Below are 18,397 nucleotides of genomic sequence, written 5' to 3'. Positions count from 1 at the left end.
ACATTGTCATCTCCAACCTTCTCCAAACTATCATACTTGGATACAGCAGTTTGAGAACAGCCAGCTTCTTTAGCACAAGCCTATTGTTGCCTACCCTACTTTTACAGGTCTAAGCAATAGTCTGCTTGTTGTCAGCAGTCCTTCTGATGACTGTGTAGCCAATATTATAACATTTACGTAAAAAAAGTAATCAAGTTTCAATACTTCTTATGTTCAAATATTCCAAGAAACTTAACATTGGATTTTCATGAAGGGTAACAGAAATCGACACCTGCAGTATGTCTTGCTGTGTAATGTATCTGAGATACACTGATAAGGTCTTGAATACAATTTCTGCTTAAATTAAATAAAAGAAAAAACTACAGGCAGCTTTGTAGATGTGCTGAAGGAGCAAGGTTAATGTAACATAATGATTCTGTTTGTGTTTGAACATGTTTTCCTTCAGATTATTGTTATTGTGAGTAGTGTTAAAAACAGGAAGCTTTTGATAGGGGAAAAAATTCCATTATTTATTCAGAAACAGAGATTTTCATTGACAACTTGACCCACTTTATGCACATTCTTTTTACATTTCATTAGGCAGGGCTCTCAGTGTAGCTGGCCACATATAGTACAGTTGACTCACTTAGTGGGGCTTGGATTACTATGCCTCACTTTGGTACAATAAACATAAGAGGTGGAGTTTCATTATTTAGGGTGTGTCTAGATCTGTGTGGGTGTCATGTTTTATAGTGGGCTTAAATAATGCCTGTCTTACAAATGGCATGTTTGCATTGTTTTCCTAACTGTCATTCCAAGAGATACTGAGTGAGTTCTATTCATTTTTCAGATTTTGCACATCTGCTGGGAATGTCCTGTTTTATTAAGTGCAATGAAAACTACTAGTGTACTAGTCTACAACTGCCTTGTGGTTTTCCTGTTTCAATGAGCTTCCTTTAAAAGGCAGGAACTTTATGCTCAGATCAGACACAGGAAGTGTTTTTTTTTCTTTTTTTCCAGACCTGAATGTTGTCCTTCACAGCACTGACTCATGTCAAGACTGAAGCAGCATTGCAAGCAATTCAACAGTAAGTGTGTATCTTTTCTTGAATAACATGTCGTTAGTATGAAAGAATAGGCACCTCAGTGTGTTTTTCTCCTCTGCATTTTGCAGAACATTTATGGTGAGTGTTTTGACCGTTTCTATGCAAAACAATTCTTTTCTGACTACTAAACATCGGCAGCTGTTCTTTCTCGGATCTCTCACTCCTGGGTGTCTTTCATGTGACATGCTGTGTGGTGTTAGTGGAAGAACATTCCTGCCATGCTGAATGAGTGCTGAGAGCAAGGTAAAAGAAAGATGAAAAAGCTCAGCCCCAGTGCTCTGCCGTGACTAATGTTCCCAAGAAAAACAGGATTCTCTCAACAGTTAATGATTATGGGGTAACAGTGGCAGGGAATTGTTATGTTAATGTTTCTCTGGTTTGTATAATCTTGTTCAGTTCTTACATTCGCAACAAGCTCTTTTGGCTAATGTTGAAAATACTTTTTTTACACATATCCAAACCAGCTTATATACTGGTTGTTTTAAGAGGATAATTAACTTTAAAATAAATAGTCTGCAGCTGAGGGGTTGAGTTTACAAGCAGAGGGAACAGTCAAAGTGTCTCTGTCTGTTTTGGATCATGTAACACCTCTGACTTAAAATGTGTTGAGAGAGTGGTGAGGACAGCAAAAAGAATCATCGGAACTTCACTTCAATCATAACTTCACTTCCTTCTAACTTTGCCCTCTGGCAAAACGTACAACAGCTTCAAATGCAAAACAACCAGATTCCAGAATTCAAGGTACAAAACTGCTCAACTCCCACTCACATTTTTTAATTGCACATATTTATATTTATACTTTCTTCCATCCTACTCATTTTTCTGTTTTAATTTGGAGCTTTTCAACAAAATTTACAAATGGATATTCTGAATGTGCAGTTAAATAATAGTAAAGTAATTTGAAAGCACCAAGTTTAGCTAATTAAAAAGAAGCTTTATGTAACCAATAACTATGCAGACTTCTTTCCTTTGTGGTCAAGCCATTTGGAAGGATGGTGTCTGTATTTTAACTTCCCTTTCCACCTTCACATTTATATCTTCCTAAAACTGACTTTCTTAGGATTCTGAATTAAGCATCTTATGGTGTCTTTTGAATAACATTTTGGAACATTTGTCCATGCTTGTTAGACAAGTTCAACCCTCATGGATTTATTTTGTGGAAAAAGCAAAAGCTGCATGATTCTCCCAATACAAATTATTCTGCTCATAAATATTTTTCGGACCTAATGTCTGTGGTTATCAAAGTAACAATTCTGGTCTGAATGAAGAAGAAAGTGCAACCTGAATAAGATCAGAATAATAGTGCTTTGAATGACCTTTTTCATCACAAGGGGTGCTTGGCCACTACGGTCAATTACAGGCTCCATGCTTGTGATAGAGCACTTTTAAATCCCTTGTCAGGGTGACAGTTTACTAAATATTCTACCATCATCTCACTGCACAAATTAGCATATAAATATCTCATTTATGAATTTGGGCTCTGGAGACCTTGCTGTCACTACTTTTGTCTTGCATGGCCATTGTGTTAAGCACTGATGCCTTAGTTTGCCAATTCAGATGAAATGTCATCACTCTTGGAGCTTTTGGCTCCATTCTCAACCTTGGGTTCGCTTTTTTCATTTATACATTTTAAAATATTTCTTTTGCTTTGACATGGAAATGAATGCAGTGCAGCTATTGTGACATAAAAGGTTGAACACATTTGAAAATAAAGCATATATATTTATTATGTACGTCCTTGAAGCTTGAATTTAGTTTGGTTTTAGTTTTCATTCAGAGGTTGCTTAGAACAATACAAGGAACTGTGTCAAGTACCTTGCACATGATGTTACCGACGGAAAGACAAATGTTATTCCATACACAGTCCATGGCTAAACTGTTTTTTTAGGTCGGTCATATCTATTTACAGTTACTGTTGTTTTTCTTGGCTCATAACTCTTACAGAATTATTTTATTTCTCCTGTGTTCTGTCTTGGTATTGCAAGCATTTTAAAGAAACTGTTAGACTGTATCTAGTTTTGCCAAAAGGATATCTAAAGGTAAAATTCTAATTGCATGATTGAGTTTATTAGATTAAGGGTGCATTTAGCATCAATATAGACAGATTACATTGCTCTAATAGTAACCTGTTTGTGGTGGCAGGTGAACATATATGTCGATGCAAGTGCATTTGTGTAAATTGGGTGTGTGTCAGTGAGTTTGTCACCTGGAGGTGCCCAGCTGTTACAGTGGTGAGAAAGATAGAAAACCTGCAACACTGAGCACCCAAGAGCAGCAAAGGACAGGTGGACACAACTCCTCAAGGTCACAACAGCCCCAGGCAGGCACAAAAAACAGCAGCCGTATGCCCCAAACAGACAAAGCTCATCAGTGAAGCAAAGGAGCTAAGAGGTACAGGGTGACATACAGGGCAGCAAAACACAGCCGTCTCTCACCACATATATCAAGCTCTTGCAGGGCTCTTGGCACCAAATAAAACTAGCTTTCCCTAGAGAGGCTCCATGTGCTGTGTACATGTGAGTGCTGCCAGCGGGAACTTCCTTCTACAAATAAAGAGACTATTCAGTCAGTAAAACTTAACTTCATTGTGATTGAGCTCAAATATCCTGGAATACCAAAAGTAATGTGATTCTTTTTCTTTTTCGCTTTCCTTTCAGATTGTGCCAGTTTCGGAAGATTTTAGGATGTTTTGGCCACTGGCTATTGTGTTCTTCTTTTTTTATGCCATCAGTTCCCTTGCATCTGCTGGAAAGGTTCTGGTTTTCCCACATGATGGCAGCCACTGGGTGAACATGAAGGTGCTGGTGGAGGAACTGCATTCACAAGGGCATTCTGTGTCTGTCATTCGGGCTGCAGACAGCTGGTACATCAGTGAGAGGGCTTCACAATATGAAAGCATCACAGTGGATGTCAACTCTGGCGGCAATGAGGATTTCTACCGACTCTTTGTCTCCGAGGTCATTAGAATTAAAAGAAGCAATGGGTCCGTATGGACCCGTTTCGCTTTGGACATGGAGTTGAAAGACAAGTTCTTTGAATTACACAGAAAGATCTGCGAGGTGATTGTGCACATATTTGAAAATAAAGAGTTAATGAAGATCCTCCAGGAAGCCAAGTATGATGTAGTTTTGACTGACCCTGCAAATGGGGGAGGTGTGTTTTTGGCTCATTACCTTGGCGTACCGTTAGTGTTCAACGCTCGCTGGACTGTTCACGGTGAAGCACATTTTGCTGTTGCACCTTCTCCTCTTTCCTACGTCCCACTTCCACCATCAGAGCTTACAGATAAAATGACATTCTTTGAAAGGGTGAAAAACATGATTTTCTATCACACGAGGATGCATCTGTACAAGCAGGTGGTCGCACCACATTACTCTCCTTTAGCTAAGCACTACTTTGGCCCAGATGTGGACTACTTTTCTCTGTTTCAAGCTGCAGATCTGTGGCTCATGAGAGTGGACTTTGTGTTTGAGTTCCCTCGTCCCACCATGCCAAATGTTGTCTATATGGGAGGGTTCCAGTGTAAACCTGCAAGACCACTTCCTGAACACCTGGAAAAGTTTGTGCAAAATTCTGGAGAGCACGGAGTCATCATCATGTCTCTGGGAACTTTAATTGGAGAGCTTCCAAATGACCTGGCAGATGAAATTGCTGCTGGTTTTGCTAACTTACCCCAGAAAGTTATCTGGAGATATAAGGGTGCCAAACCTCCCTCTTTAGGAAACAACACTTTAATTATCGACTGGATACCTCAGAACGACCTCCTAGGCCACCCGAAAATCAAACTTTTTGTAAGTCATGGAGGAACAAATGGAATTTATGAGGCTATCTTTCATGGGGTTCCAATGGTGGGCATTCCCTTTGTATTCGATCAAGCCGACAATCTCTCCAGACTCAGAGCTAAAGGAGTTGCAAAGATTTTGGATGTGTCTGATATAAATGAGAAAATATTTCAGGAAACTATTCAGGAAGTCTTGGATGAGTCATCTTACAGGATGAACATGCAGAGACTCTCCCGTCTACACAGAGATCAGCAGATAAGGCCAATGGATCGAGCCATCTTCTGGATTGAGTTTGTCATGAGGCACAAAGGTGCTGCTCACCTCAGAACAGAGTCTTACAGGCTGCCCTGGTATACCTATTACTCTGTTGATGTCATTTTATTTTTAATAGCAATTTTTGCTCTAATGTTTTTAGTTTTGTCTTGGTTATTGTGGCACTGCTTCAAATTATGTTGTAAAAGAAAAGTGAAATCTGATTGACTGGAGCACTGATCACATGTAACATTACGTCAACTCACTGTTGGTTCTACTGGGTCCTTTTCAGCTGTCATATGAAACAGACCAAGTGAGCTTTTAAGATAAGTCAACTTAAGTCTCACCACTAAACCTAAATAATACCTGTAAACTTATTCTGAATAATTTCTTTACCTGAAGGACAGAGAGATGTTACATCAGTCTAGGTTTACAGGAAAATAAATAAATCTTCAGGAATGCTAATGGTTTGCTTTAGTTTATTTTAGCAATAAAAATACTTAAACTGAAAATATTCATATTTGTAGAATGCAATAGTTTATTAGATATTAAATCCATAAACCTTAACAAGAATCTCTTGTTCGATTTTTCAGCGGAGCAAAATCTGATACTTTAATAGATTTCCTCATTTATCTCACTGTAATTTAATCTTTTTACTAAAAATATGTGATTTATTATTTATAATATTTTCAAAGGACTCATAGAAAAGTGTTAGAATACACATTGCATTGCAGTTTGTTGACACAGGCACACACACAGACACAGGCACAGTCCAAAGGTATTTTCTGATGGCTGTGGTCTCTTTCAGCAGAATAATGTGTGCTGCAACACATCATGTGATTCAGGAAGGGTCAAAGGAGCAACACAATGAGCTTGTGATTTTGACTTGGTCTCCAAATTTACAAGATCCAAGCTAAATGTGCATGCCTGAATTGGGACAAATCTAAAACACTGAGACAGCACAATTCACCTTACAGCTAGTAACTGCTTTGTGCAAAACATCACAAAACACCTTCAGGTTTTCAAAGTATTAGGCATTTGGTCATAATATTATGCCTGATTAGTGTATGGACCCTTTCAATAATGTGTTTCTAGCTTGGCCATCTGACTCAAAATGTTTAAGCTGTTGCACAAATGACTGGAGGCTTTTTTTTTTTTTTTAAATAAATTGTGACATTGAATTTACTGCTGAAATACTCTGGTTCAAAGAAGTTGCTGATGTATTGAATGTCCAGTAGGTGGTGCTATTCACTAGCCCATCTGTTTTCTAAACCTTGAACCATACTACTCATGGTTGTACTTTAACCAAAGGACAGCTTAGTGGCCAGATAATGTAACATTCAGTTCTTTTAACTGTAGAGGTGGAATCTGGGAAAAGTGCACTCATGCATGAGGGGAAACATCCGAAGTCTACACAAAAAGGCTCCCAAGCAATTTGATTAAATGATTTTATAAAATTATTTGTGAACTGAACTGCTGAAAATCCAAAGGGAGGGGAAGTCTGTTTGGACTCGTATCAAACTGGAAATGGAACAAGCACAGAAGGTCTCAGAGTTCCACATAAAATCGGTCAAAGGCTTGAAAAGATTTTTGAGTCCAAAGTGATGATACAGTCCATGCAAGATGCCAACTATGACCTTGTGCTTACAGAACCTGCTTTAGCAATGGGCGTCATACTTGGTCATTACCTCAAACTACCTCTAGTTTTTAATGTGATATGGACCAGTAAGGGTGAAGCCCACTTTCCAGTCGAACCTCTTATATATTCCAATAACTGGTACAGAGATGTCTGATAAAATGTCTTTTATTCAGTCCTAAATGTAATGATATTTGCTTTGAATGAATACCAAATTATGCGGCATGTTTTCCCATATTATGAAGCATCATTTACAAAGTACTTTGGATCAGATTTAGACTGTTTATCCATGTTTCAAACTGCAGATCTGTGGCTCGTGAGAGTGGACTTTGTGTTTGAGTTTCCCTGTCCCACTATGCCAAATGTTATTTGGGAGGGTTCCAGTGCAAAACCCCTGCCTCAGGACTTGGAGGAGTATTTACAGAGCTCTGGAGATTATGGAATTATCATAATGTCTCTGAGAACTTTAATTGGATATTTACCCCATGATTTAGCTGAAATAAAAGCTGGAGCTTTTGCTAAATCACCTCAAAAAATAATTTGGAGGTATAAAGGCGTCAGGCCAGCCAATCTGGGAAACAACACTTTAGTGGTAGACTGGATGCCACAGAATGACCTTCTAGGACATCCTGAGATTGAATTGTTTGTGGCTCACGGGAGAACAAATGGTGTTCGGGAGGCAATTTATCATGGAGTTCCTACACTGGGTCTTCCTTTGATTTTCGACCAGCATGATAATCTGCTTAGAGTTGAAGTAAGAGGAGCTGGGAAGAATATTCAGATTTCTACTATGACTGAAGACACATTTTTGCAGGGGATACAAGAAGTCCTAACTGAACACTCCTACAGGATAAATATGCAGACTCTCCAGACCGCACAGAGAAAAACAAGACGAAATGAGATTGAAAAGAAAAGAAATGTGATCAAATGGGAACCAAGAGATTTATGTAAAGGTTTAGGTTTGTACATTGTATACCGTAGGCTAGATTATTTGTGTTTTTGTGAAACTGAAATTATTTGAATGAGTTGGGGAAACAACATTTCTGGTAACATTAGTCTCTTTATCTGAACTATCTTTTGAATAAAGAATCTTGAGAGAACATCTTCACTGCTTCTGTTTTTTTTCCCGACACTTAAATCTTTGGGTTTTTTTTTTCTTAGTTGTCTAGTTAATTTTTGTATCCTGCTGGGTTAACTTTACAAATATTGATTATGGTTTATACAGCACGTTCAACTATACTAAGTTGCAGTTGAACACTGTTTATACATTTTTACACACTTTTGGTATTGCTACAAAATGTATTTCATCTTAGAGGAAATGACTGTTTATATGAGCAGTCCAAAACCCATGCTCATAAGTAGTGTTGTCTGCATTGCCCCATGGCAATGCAGACAACTCTGCCAATTAAAACACCAACATTAGTAAAATATAAAGTGTTGGGTAAAGGAATTCTAGCTCATGACATGTCTTAAAATCAAAAGAAAATAATCTAGTATGTGAAAACAAACATACACAATGTTCTTACTTTTCCAGTGAGCTGAAAATTTGCAAGAGATTGTAAGGCTGTAACTCAATGAAGCAGAATATAGCATTTAAATCCATAAAAGTGAGTCTGTAGGTAATTTTTCAGTAATAGAATAGTCCAACAAAACAAGAGTGAACACAATCTCTCATTGAAACCGTGCGTTCGCTTTTGTGGCATTATGCTTATTTGCCAAAAACTAAAATCCCCCTCTGTGTCAAAAGGTGAAGGCAACAGAATGTCTAAAAACAACTTCTGCAAGGCCACAGATGACCTCTAATCTGCAAACGTCAACCAACAAAGCAAATGAAGCACAATCTACGAGTTACAAATTTAAAGCTGGTTTGACTGTTTGCTACTTATTTCATGGAACTTGTGACTTCACTTGTTATTGTTCTTTGCTTTGTTGCAAAAAGTGATGCATCTGAGGAATCTAAATAATTAGAACAACAGAATTTCAGCTAAATGAAGGCACAAGTGACCTTCCAAACAATAGCATTCTTAATTTCACTATTGATACAACACTTATTTCAATTTGTTCAAGCACTCTGGAAATATGAGGGAAACAATTACACTATTGCTACATAAAAGTTTAAACTTTTAGACATACTCCATGAAAACAGTTTTTCTATAAGGAAAAATTTTAATTATATTCAAACTATAACTGTCTGAAACATTTGATGACTTTACCTCTTTAGGAAAATCATTCTAATACTAAAAATAAAGAGAAAATTCAACCATCACTTAAGAAATTAGTTATTTTTGCCTGTTTGACATAATACAAATTTTATATCAATTACAACTGTTGCTGGGGATACTTGGAATGGTGTCTCAAAGCTTGAAGAGGTAATATGTAGAACATGAATTTCAATTTAGAGGAACATTTTTATTATTTTTTTAGCATAAAAGAATAATAAAGGACAAACCATTATTAGCTGCCTGGCAGACATACCTTATGACATACCTAATATAGTTAACAAATCAAACAAAAAACAGTGAATTAAAATATACAGATTAAATGTATGGGGAAAGGTTTATGAAATGATACAAAGCAATCTCTGTTGACAACTGATATATATCAATATCTTAAATATACATATGTCAATATGTATCACTATATATAAAATTATTTGTTGAAAAGTTTAATATTTATTCTCACTTTATTCATGCTTATAACCAGGAACCAGTTTAAGAAAACAAACTTATTGGCGGGCGGGTATACAGACAAACCAGTTATTGTTTTTAACAAACCTAATTTCCAACATTTTCTGTGATTTATAATTACAGTGCTTTGCAAAGGCACTTGTAATTGTGCTTCGGAACTCACAACTATAAACTTCAATTATTGTACTGAATTTTATTTTTCTGTGTCAACATGGACTACCACAACGATGTAAAGTGAATAAGGATGCCAGATTTATGAGTAAATAAAGTAAACAATAAATAAATAAAAAACTATTTGAAGCGTGGTATGCATTTGTATTGAACCTCAAATACTATATTCCCTGAAAAAAATCCACCTCAGGTCACCTGAGATGTGGCCTTTATTAGAATCTGACTTTGAGAAACTTAATTTCAGTGTAAGTTCTGTAAAGACCTCAGAGGTTGGTCAGAGAACAACAATGAGGAAGACCAATTACCACACAAGACAAGTTAGCTTGGAGAGGGCTCGGTGATATAACAATATCCAAAACTGTTGAATATGACATCATCATTCTGTTGGAAGACGTTTTTTTCTAGCAGAAACAGTGATGCAGTTAAGTCTAGATGTGAAACAATCAGGTCAGCTGAATACAAATGTGCAGTCAACTTCTCAAATTTTTGTTTTTGTTTTTTCTCTCCCTTCTGTCCCTTTAGAAGGAAGTGGATTTCCTTCTAAATGTGAAGGAAATACATATTTATAATGTTAAGAAAGCTACTTTGTTACTTTCTTAACAAAGAAGCTTTGTTAAGAAATGAACAAAACAAAACTACTTTGTTTTGTTCTATTGTATAAAATCCAAAGGAAATACACTGAATGTTGCAGTCACTTTGTGACAAAATGTAAAAATGTTTACTGGGTACGAATACTTTTGCAAGGCACTGAAATTAGATCAATTCGTTATTATTCTGTATTTTTTACCTGATCAAACATATTTAGTTTCATCTCAACTACAGCAATAAAACAAAACAAATAGAAAATAGCAGAAAAAATATTAACCCACACACCTCGATTAGGAATGAAATTGCTGCACTGGTAACCCAAGTGAGGAAGCACCAAGATGGGACATTTATATATACTTATTCCTCAATATGTATACAAAAAACACACAATATTTATTTGAACAGTGTACATGGTGACACCAGTGATCATTTACTTTTGAGGAATTTTTCAAGAAAAAAACAAAAGACAAGGAGAAGTCCAGTTGGTAAATGTCGAAACACTTACATTATATGACCTGATGGAGAATTTTCAAATATCTTTAAATGCCCCAAAATATCCTTGGGGAGATTGAAAAACTCCTGTCAAGTCTTTTTGTGGTAAATACAAAATGTCTGTGTAGGACAGGGTAGGTCCACTCATGATGTTCTGGTCCGTAGAGAGCTCATCCTGAGCATGGTGAGCTCAGCCACATCTGAATCTTGCATCTGCACCTCCTGTTGGCAGCTTTCTCTGATTACATACACTACCAGACCCACACAGATGAAAATGAGGAGGATTATTCCTATTACCTGGACAGAGGAGACTAAGATTAGTCAACGCATACAGGAAAGAGCTTCCATCGTTTGATAACAAGTATATCTGACATGGTGAATATGCTGCCAACTGGCCATATCCCACTCACCTGAGAAAACACAAACAACTGCTGTGAGCGGAGCATTAATTCTTGCGGGGTGACATCTCCCTCTGTAACTGGCTCACACCACTTCTGCGGAGCTGCCTTGTCAACAAGGACAAATCTCCCATCCCAGTCTGTCATAGCACAGGCAAAGTACTGGCCATCCAGGAACAACAAGATCAGCCAAACGACAGCAGGAACGAAACTTGAGAGGGAAACCATTTTCCTGCACCACATGTTGCACCTGCATCCCTGGATGATCTGCATCAAGGTAAAAGCCATGACAGCAGGAATGATGAAGAATGCTGATGAAAATGCTCCATTCCACGTAGGATTGCAAGGACACTCAAACTCCAGCTCCACGAGCTTCTCTAGTCCCATGAGGATGAACCCAAAAGCCACATTGGATACCAGCGGACTGTTGCTAAGTTCATTTTTCAGCCTGGTAAGCCATTGTTGTCTACTTTCCATACTAAACTGACTAAAGAATGAAGACAACTGCTGCAAAAAGCCCAAAAGATAGTCCACGGTTGTGAACACATTGGCAACAGCTTAGTGATGCGTAATTAACACATCCAGGGGTAAGTTTTACCCTCAGGCAAAATGCTGCCCTTCCACTCTGATTGGCTTTGAACAACGGAGGGTGTGCCATCGGCGCTGACCTTTCTCTAGTGGATTGGTCTCTGGGAGATTTCAGGAGGGGTTTAATTTTAAATGTGGTCTCCTATAGAGTATTGAAGGGCGGGCTGTAAAGAGGAGGGAAGTTTGTTCTGCAGTAGAGTACACACATGCACTTTACAACAGTCTGGTAAATAAACATCTGATAGGTGTGATTGTTTACTTAGAAGCAAACATTTAAGCTAAAATAAATATTTAAATAGAGCTTCAAAATGTACAAAACATAAGAATTGAATTTATTTCATGCAAAAGGGAAAACATTGGAAGGTTTACTACAAGATTATTCAAGTCATATAAAAGTCATATAAAATGATGACGAATAACACCGGAACTATGCTATAAAATTATTGGGTTATGAATAGATTATGTATTCAAATGCTTCCAGTGTGTTTACTGAAACAGATTAGAACAGTCGTGACCACACACTGCAATAAGGGACAATTGCTGGTGTTTATTCTAACTGGCCACGTGAGGTCGCTCGTGCAGCAGCACAGATTAGGGATTGAGGAGGATTACAGGAAGCCATGTTAATTTTGAAGAGGAAATTAGAATGCATTTTTTGAGAAGACCCAGGTAAATTATTAAATAATTTACAAATGACCCAATCGGGGAGCTGAAGAGTATCTTCACAACCTCATCAAAAAAAAAAAAGACTGAATATGATTTAAAAAAAGTTTGAATCAGACTTCAGCAAATACTGATTCTATATTTACTTTCTTGATATTATTTTTAAGGCTCTGTAGTTGGTTTATCTTACACATCTGCATGTGTTGCCTTTTATTCAGAACATGTATGTAAATTGCAACAAAATAGGGTCAAAATAAATAGAAGTTTAAAAAGTGAGATAGACATCCTGTCACCTGAAATTAATCAAATAAAATGTAAAACAGAAGAAAAATTACAAAAGCATAAAACTGTCGGAGTTCACAAACAACATCATTTGCCTTTGCGTGCGCCATGCAGGGCGCGTGTCGCTGGTGTGTGCGCGCGCGCGCGCGTGTGTGTGTGTGTGTGTTCATCCCCAGTCATGAGCGCACTGGGCACGCGCGGCTTTCCGTCGCTGCCGTTGGTTCCCTACCAGCATCTGTTCCTCCGTTGGTATTAAAAATAGACCGGCGCTGATAACAGACTTATGTTTCGGCTTCATCACTCGCCGTCGGGAATCGCTTGCGCGCTACTTTCATCTTAATCACCGAACCGTGACCGGTGGGAGCGTAAATGCGCATCGGTGTGCGCATCTCTGAATCTTTGGATCCTCGCCGTGGACAATCTCTCTGACATCCAAAGACATCTTCCCCGCAATCCCAGCGAGGCTTCTTCGCCGCCTATGGCTGCAGATCAGCTCGGCTGGCCTCGTCCCGGACCTTTCACCCACGGCTGCCCTCCAAAAGGTGTTTGAATCAGGGAGACATCTCCACGGGATAAAAAAAAAAGAAAAAGAAAAAGAAAATCACCTCGGCTGGCTGCTTTTAAAGAACCCGGTGCAATGCTGGGCCCATCTTTTTAGATCTCGTGATCAATAAGCCTACACCATCTCTCCTCCCACATTCGTCCGACCGAGAGACCCTTATCGAGCCCTAACGATGCATCCTAACGAGGTGATGCTGGCGGTGGTCCTTCTGGGCAACTTGATGCTGCCCTTTGCCTCGGCTCAAAACGGTAAGGACACAGATCTGACCGTGGCAGAAATGCTCAGTGTCCGCTGAGGGAAAGTGATTTGTCTTGTGTTGAGGACGCCCGTGTGAAACGTTTCTAAAGAGGATTTGATTTCAACAGCGTTAAGCCATTACTTTCATTTCACGCTCCTCCACAACAAGGCCAGAGTTACTACGTTTGATTTGTGTCGCCGACAACAGAAAGTTCAGGAAAAATTTAACGAGTTTTGACTTTTTTTTTTCTCCTCCTCAGGTTATTTCTTGAATTGAGTGGGCATGGTTGACAAGTTGAATAGAAATACACAGAAGAAACAAGTCTTTATCTATTTCCAATGCCAAGCAGAATTATTTATAGCCTACCCTTTCAAACTTTTCACAAAAATTGTTAACTATAAATTTTAATAGATCAAGTAACACAAAAATACCACATAATTGTGAAGTGGAGGGAATTTATTTATTTATTTTCCAAATAAAAATCTGAAAAGTGTGGGCTGCATCCCCCTTTACTCAGATGGCCCAAAATTAAATCCAGTGCATCAGAAACAGAGTCCATCTGTGTGACATGTAACTTAGAATAAAACCAGTTGCTCTATGAAGGCTTCAGAAGTTTTTTTGAAGAGCGTTAGTGAACAAACAATGCAGTGAAGATTGGAAACCACACACACTATTTCTTTCACATTATAATTATGCACAATCTGTCTATTACATGCAATCCTTCTATAAAATATAAAAGCTTATGCTTTTATCTGACAGTATAATGTATTTATCACAGTATGAAAATGCTTGTTGGGAACTGAGATTGTGATATTTACCTGTTTGAAAACATGCTAGTTCTTGAGTAGACTAGCTTAGATGTGGTTGAACTGTAAAAGTGATCCAACTTTTTTTTGTTGTTGTTGTTTTCTTTCCAGAGAACCTTCCTTGTGTGTTGTTGTTGGAAAGGTTGTAAATACTTTGCATAACAAAATTCTACAAATTCATTCCATTTGTTGGTGCGTCTAATAATTCTTCTCTTTATCAAAAAGAGAAGAATTTGGGCTCAAAATGTTTGACTGACAGACACTCCAAGATGCAAAGGGCAGATTTTTATGAACACCAAAAGTTCACTGTGCATTAATCATGGCGAAAACATGGAAGACTTGATATGAGGAATGTCAGCAACATGCTGTTGGGTGTTCAGCCTGTCCTCTGATACAGCATGTCCTTACTTATAATTCTGTTGAATCACACCACCCGCTGGGCCACACAAATCAGCAGCCATTCATGAAATGAAAGTGGACTGCTCATAATTTTTGAAAAGTTTTAATAGCAACTCTCCAGTTGGAATTTATTTCCTGTCGATTTTTATACCAGTCTAAAAATCATCTGTCTCTAACTGAGCTGCTACTCCCACATGTTGACAAACAGTGTCACAAGCTGTCACAGAAAAAAAATAAGGCAGGGAAAGGGGAGACAATTACTCTAAATACAGTATTATAATGCCGCTCCGCTTTGCTTAGCAGCATGGGGAAAAAATCTGTCTCATGCAAGACCTCATGAGACAGATTTTGATGACAAGTTTGAGAAGGTTGGAGGATTAAATTTGCAAATATTATTTCATTTGTACCAATAAATCACTGCAGCAGATTGTAAAATAATTATTCTCAAACAAAAAGAACAAATAAGCAGGACAGTTAAAGAATATGGCTCTTTAACAAAATCTTTTACAAAAAAAAAAAAAGCAACCTCCATTGTCAGCTTTTGGAGAGATAAATAAACCAAATATCCACAGCATTATATAACAAAAAATATTTTCACTTGAATTTCTTTCCGCCTTCCTTATTAAATTCACTGGAGTGTGTGGACCTTATTTGACTATCTGGAAAATGAAACACAAAATAGGCGTTGTACTGTGTTGGTGTCCACTCTCTGTGGCCCAGTTTGCTCCATAGAATTGCATGCATGCATAAATACATTGTCTGCGAGAGTCAGTCTCATGCAAACCGGTCATCAGATCTGTTAATGTTTTCTTGCTACACAGAGGAAGATTTCATTAAGTAAACAGATCCTTCATTAACGTCAGCCTTGATTGGGGCAGCAATAAATTGCAACTACTGCGCAGAACCAGAGGTATTTCTCAGATAATTGCTCATGTTGCATGCCAAACCATTTCATTTTTTTCTCCCAGTCCAGATTAAGGGTAATCACTGTGCCACCCCTTACACAATGCTTGGTTTTGCTGTGATATGACAGCATCCAGGCAGTGATGTGGGGACAATAATAATTATAAGTGCAAGAGATTTAATCACTGTGTCTGGGAAAGCTGAGGGAATTTGTGCCAGTTGCTCCCTCATTTTCTGGAAAAACTAGGCCTACTACAGGCAGCCAGGTTGTGCGACAGATATTTGGAAGGCTGTGAATTGCATCCGTCCGTTCTGCAGCATTTCTATTTTTACCACAGAGACTGAGCGCTGAGAACTGTGGCTTTAAGGTCCTTTTGTGAAAGTGAATCCATTAACTTTTAATGGACGGCCTCCCGGTGCACAGCTGCATGGCACTCTTAAGACTCAACGTGTGGACGTAAACTATTTAAGATCAAATATTATATGGTCCGTATGCAAAAACTATTAAATACTGTTGAGAAGACAGCTGGTGCTGACCTAGAGTGGTACCTTTTAGTCTTACATAATATCTCCCTACGAAGGATGTAACCTACTCTGCATGTTTTTGTGCTCTCCCTGGATGTGAGTCAATGTATAGGCCACATTAAATGACTGTTGTAGGAATTTCTTTTAGCACGAGCCATATTTCCATACTTATTCGAGATTAACATGTTGATGGGCAGAGGTTTCATTTTGATTTGTGGAAAGGCTCCGCAGTTTCATGGTTGCATCATTTTTGTGCATAGAGTGGAAAATTTTACAGATATCACTTGACAAGCTGGAAATAGGACAAGGTGACAGATTGGCCTGGCCAGCACATCAGTCAGAGCAGAACTAGATACAGTTTGTAAAGTGCATAGCTGATAACAAAATATAGCTCTGAGTTCTCAGAGTTGTTTTTTTATGCCGCCTAATGATTAGAAACACAACAAGTCTTGACTCATTGAAATGTTGATTATACAGATGCATCTGAAAGATGAAAATATTGCGCTTTAACGAGTCCAAAGAACACCAAAGTGTTTCACGATTCCTTCAGTCATTCATCCATTCACACACACATTCACACACTGATGGTGGTTACCACAGCTACCCTGAAGCAGTCTGACAGAACTGAGGCCATCTTTTTTAAAATTCCTTTTAAAATAATTTTTTTACTGCTCTTATGTAGTATTATAAGATCAGGGAAGCTTATAAGTTTTTAGAGAATAAAAAAACATATAACAAATTTTTACGGTTTCTATTAACTATGTTAATAAAATTAACTACGTTAATAGAAACCGTTACATAAAATGTAACAATCTTGATTGACAAGAGACAAAGAATTGACCAATTTTCCCTAAATTAGCTCTGATAGGTCATTGACAGGTCAAATATTAAAACTAATATTTTTTGTGAGGTAATTAAATGCATCAGAACTAAGAACTTCAATCATTTTGGGTCCATTAAGCAAATGCATGTACTTTAATGTTTTGCTGAGTTTAATAATAATCAGAAATGTTAGATATATCCAACATTGGCACATTTTGTACTAAAACCCATTCACCTGTGTGATTCAGAACTCGTCTCCTTTGTGAACTGTGGGATGTTTGAACATCCCATCATTTCCATACTTGCTCATAATTGTTTGAATAGATGAAGGCACCTTAAAGTATCTGGAGATGAATCAGACATGTGCAGCTTCACAATTCCTAATTTCTTGGCTGATTTTGTTCAAACATGTTAAGAAAAAAACTGTGTTCCAGGTGAGGCCTTAAAACACATCCAGCGATGTGTTTTAAATCAAATCTATTGGTTAACCTATCAGAACTTTTCTACGTTTTGGCATGGTCATCTGTGCTTTCTCACTTTGTTTGAAGAGACATAATTCTGTATGTAAACTTCTGAATTCAAAGAAAGTTACTAAACAAATGTCTAAAAAATTTTCTTGTTCTGTTTTCTTATAAGTTAAGCAAATAAATTCTAATTAATCTAAAGCAAGAGAAGTTTGTTCTAATTTAACTTCAGGCAGTGATAAAAATAATATATATATATATATATACTTGTAGTCGCAGTATGTAAGCTTCTGATTTCATCTGCAGGAAAACCTTATGGTTTCTCCATCGCTATTGCTAAACCACAAACCAATATAGCCAGATCAATATTCTAAAACAGCACAGATGTCAATCATTCACAACTTTCTATGTTTGCTGATTGGCCAGGATGATATTCAACCAGAGAAATCAAACGCAATGGAACAAATCCCAGATGAAGCAATGAAAGGAGATGAGAATCAAACTGAATTGTGTAGGAAGGCAAAATCTAAAGTATCTTGTACATGTGAAATCAAAAACAAGTCAACACACACAAATTCAATTTTTTCCTTTAATATTCCTTCCTTCTTTGTATTTTTATTATTTGTTCAAATTAATCAGGAATTCAAAATGTTCATAAATTACCATTAAAAGCTACACCCAAAAGTGAGACATTATGCACTGCACTGCCAGTTATGCACCAGCATCTGCAGAGGACAACATTGCACTGTAAGACAAGCATTTTACAGCCATGTAGCATCCAATCAATATACCTATATAGTGCAGCAGAGTGTCCATTATCATGTTTCATGCAGGCCATGCACAAAGGTTCATCTGTGAGTCTGGAAAACAAGCTGTAGAACTCGAGCCAAACTCTTACACTGAGTCATGGCTGCCCACTGCGAAATGTGATATGGCCTGCACTGATTAGGAGCAGCATTGCTGCATAGATATTACACACTGAAAAAAACAATAATTTAACTAATTATCGTTTCTTTTTTTTTTTACATAGCAATCGATTATTTGGTAGCTGTAT

At 37.7% G+C, this 18,397-nt stretch overlaps 3 protein-coding genes and 1 pseudogene across 6 annotated transcripts in view; 3 read left to right on the top strand and 1 right to left on the bottom strand.

Annotated features, from left to right (window-relative positions):
• The first annotated feature begins 763 nt into the window (after positions 1-763).
• Positions 764-6,706, top strand: LOC129364334 (UDP-glucuronosyltransferase 2A2-like). 2 transcript variants are annotated; one of them, XM_055036905.1, is made up of 3 exons: positions 764-807; positions 1,000-1,067; positions 3,743-6,706. In XM_055036905.1, the coding sequence occupies exon 3, from the start codon at positions 3,770-3,772 to the stop codon at positions 5,345-5,347; it is 1,578 nt and encodes a 525-aa protein (XP_054892880.1). In that variant the 5' UTR covers positions 764-807; positions 1,000-1,067; positions 3,743-3,769; the 3' UTR covers positions 5,348-6,706. The 2 variants fall into 2 exon arrangements, with proteins under 2 accessions (XP_054892880.1, XP_054892879.1); XM_055036904.1 differs by having other exon boundaries at positions 792-1,067.
• Positions 6,590-7,855, top strand: LOC129364351 (UDP-glucuronosyltransferase 2A3-like; annotated as a pseudogene).
• Positions 7,856-9,049: 1,194 nt separating this feature from the next.
• LOC129364221 (calcium homeostasis modulator protein 6) lies at positions 9,050-12,936 on the bottom strand. Of its 2 annotated transcripts, XM_055036749.1 has the most exons (3): positions 12,854-12,936; positions 11,104-11,358; positions 9,050-10,990 (listed from the first exon to the last, which is right to left on the bottom strand). In XM_055036749.1, exons 1-3 carry the CDS (start codon positions 12,920-12,922, stop codon positions 10,838-10,840), a joined length of 477 nt encoding a protein of 158 aa, XP_054892724.1. In that variant the 5' UTR covers positions 12,923-12,936; the 3' UTR covers positions 9,050-10,837. The 2 variants fall into 2 exon arrangements, with proteins under 2 accessions (XP_054892724.1, XP_054892723.1); XM_055036748.1 differs by lacking the exon at positions 12,854-12,936 and having other exon boundaries at positions 11,104-11,951.
• Positions 12,865-18,397, top strand: part of nptnb (neuroplastin b) — a 34,490-nt gene continuing 28,957 nt past the window's right edge. Inside the window, exon 1 of one of the 2 annotated variants that reach the window (XM_055036746.1) lies at positions 12,865-13,434. In XM_055036746.1, coding sequence (XP_054892721.1) covers positions 13,359-13,434 — 76 coding nt within the window. In that variant the 5' untranslated portion in view covers positions 12,865-13,358. The remainder of the gene's footprint in view (positions 13,435-18,397) is intronic. The other variant, XM_055036747.1, reaches the window with a different exon arrangement.

The sequence above is a fragment of the Poeciliopsis prolifica genome, unplaced genomic scaffold, assembly GCF_027474105.1.
Source record: "Poeciliopsis prolifica strain line A6 unplaced genomic scaffold, Auburn_PproV2 SCAFFOLD011, whole genome shotgun sequence".
Taxonomy (NCBI): Eukaryota; Metazoa; Chordata; class Actinopteri; order Cyprinodontiformes; family Poeciliidae; genus Poeciliopsis; species Poeciliopsis prolifica.
This window is presented reverse-complemented; position numbering and strand designations above follow the sequence as displayed.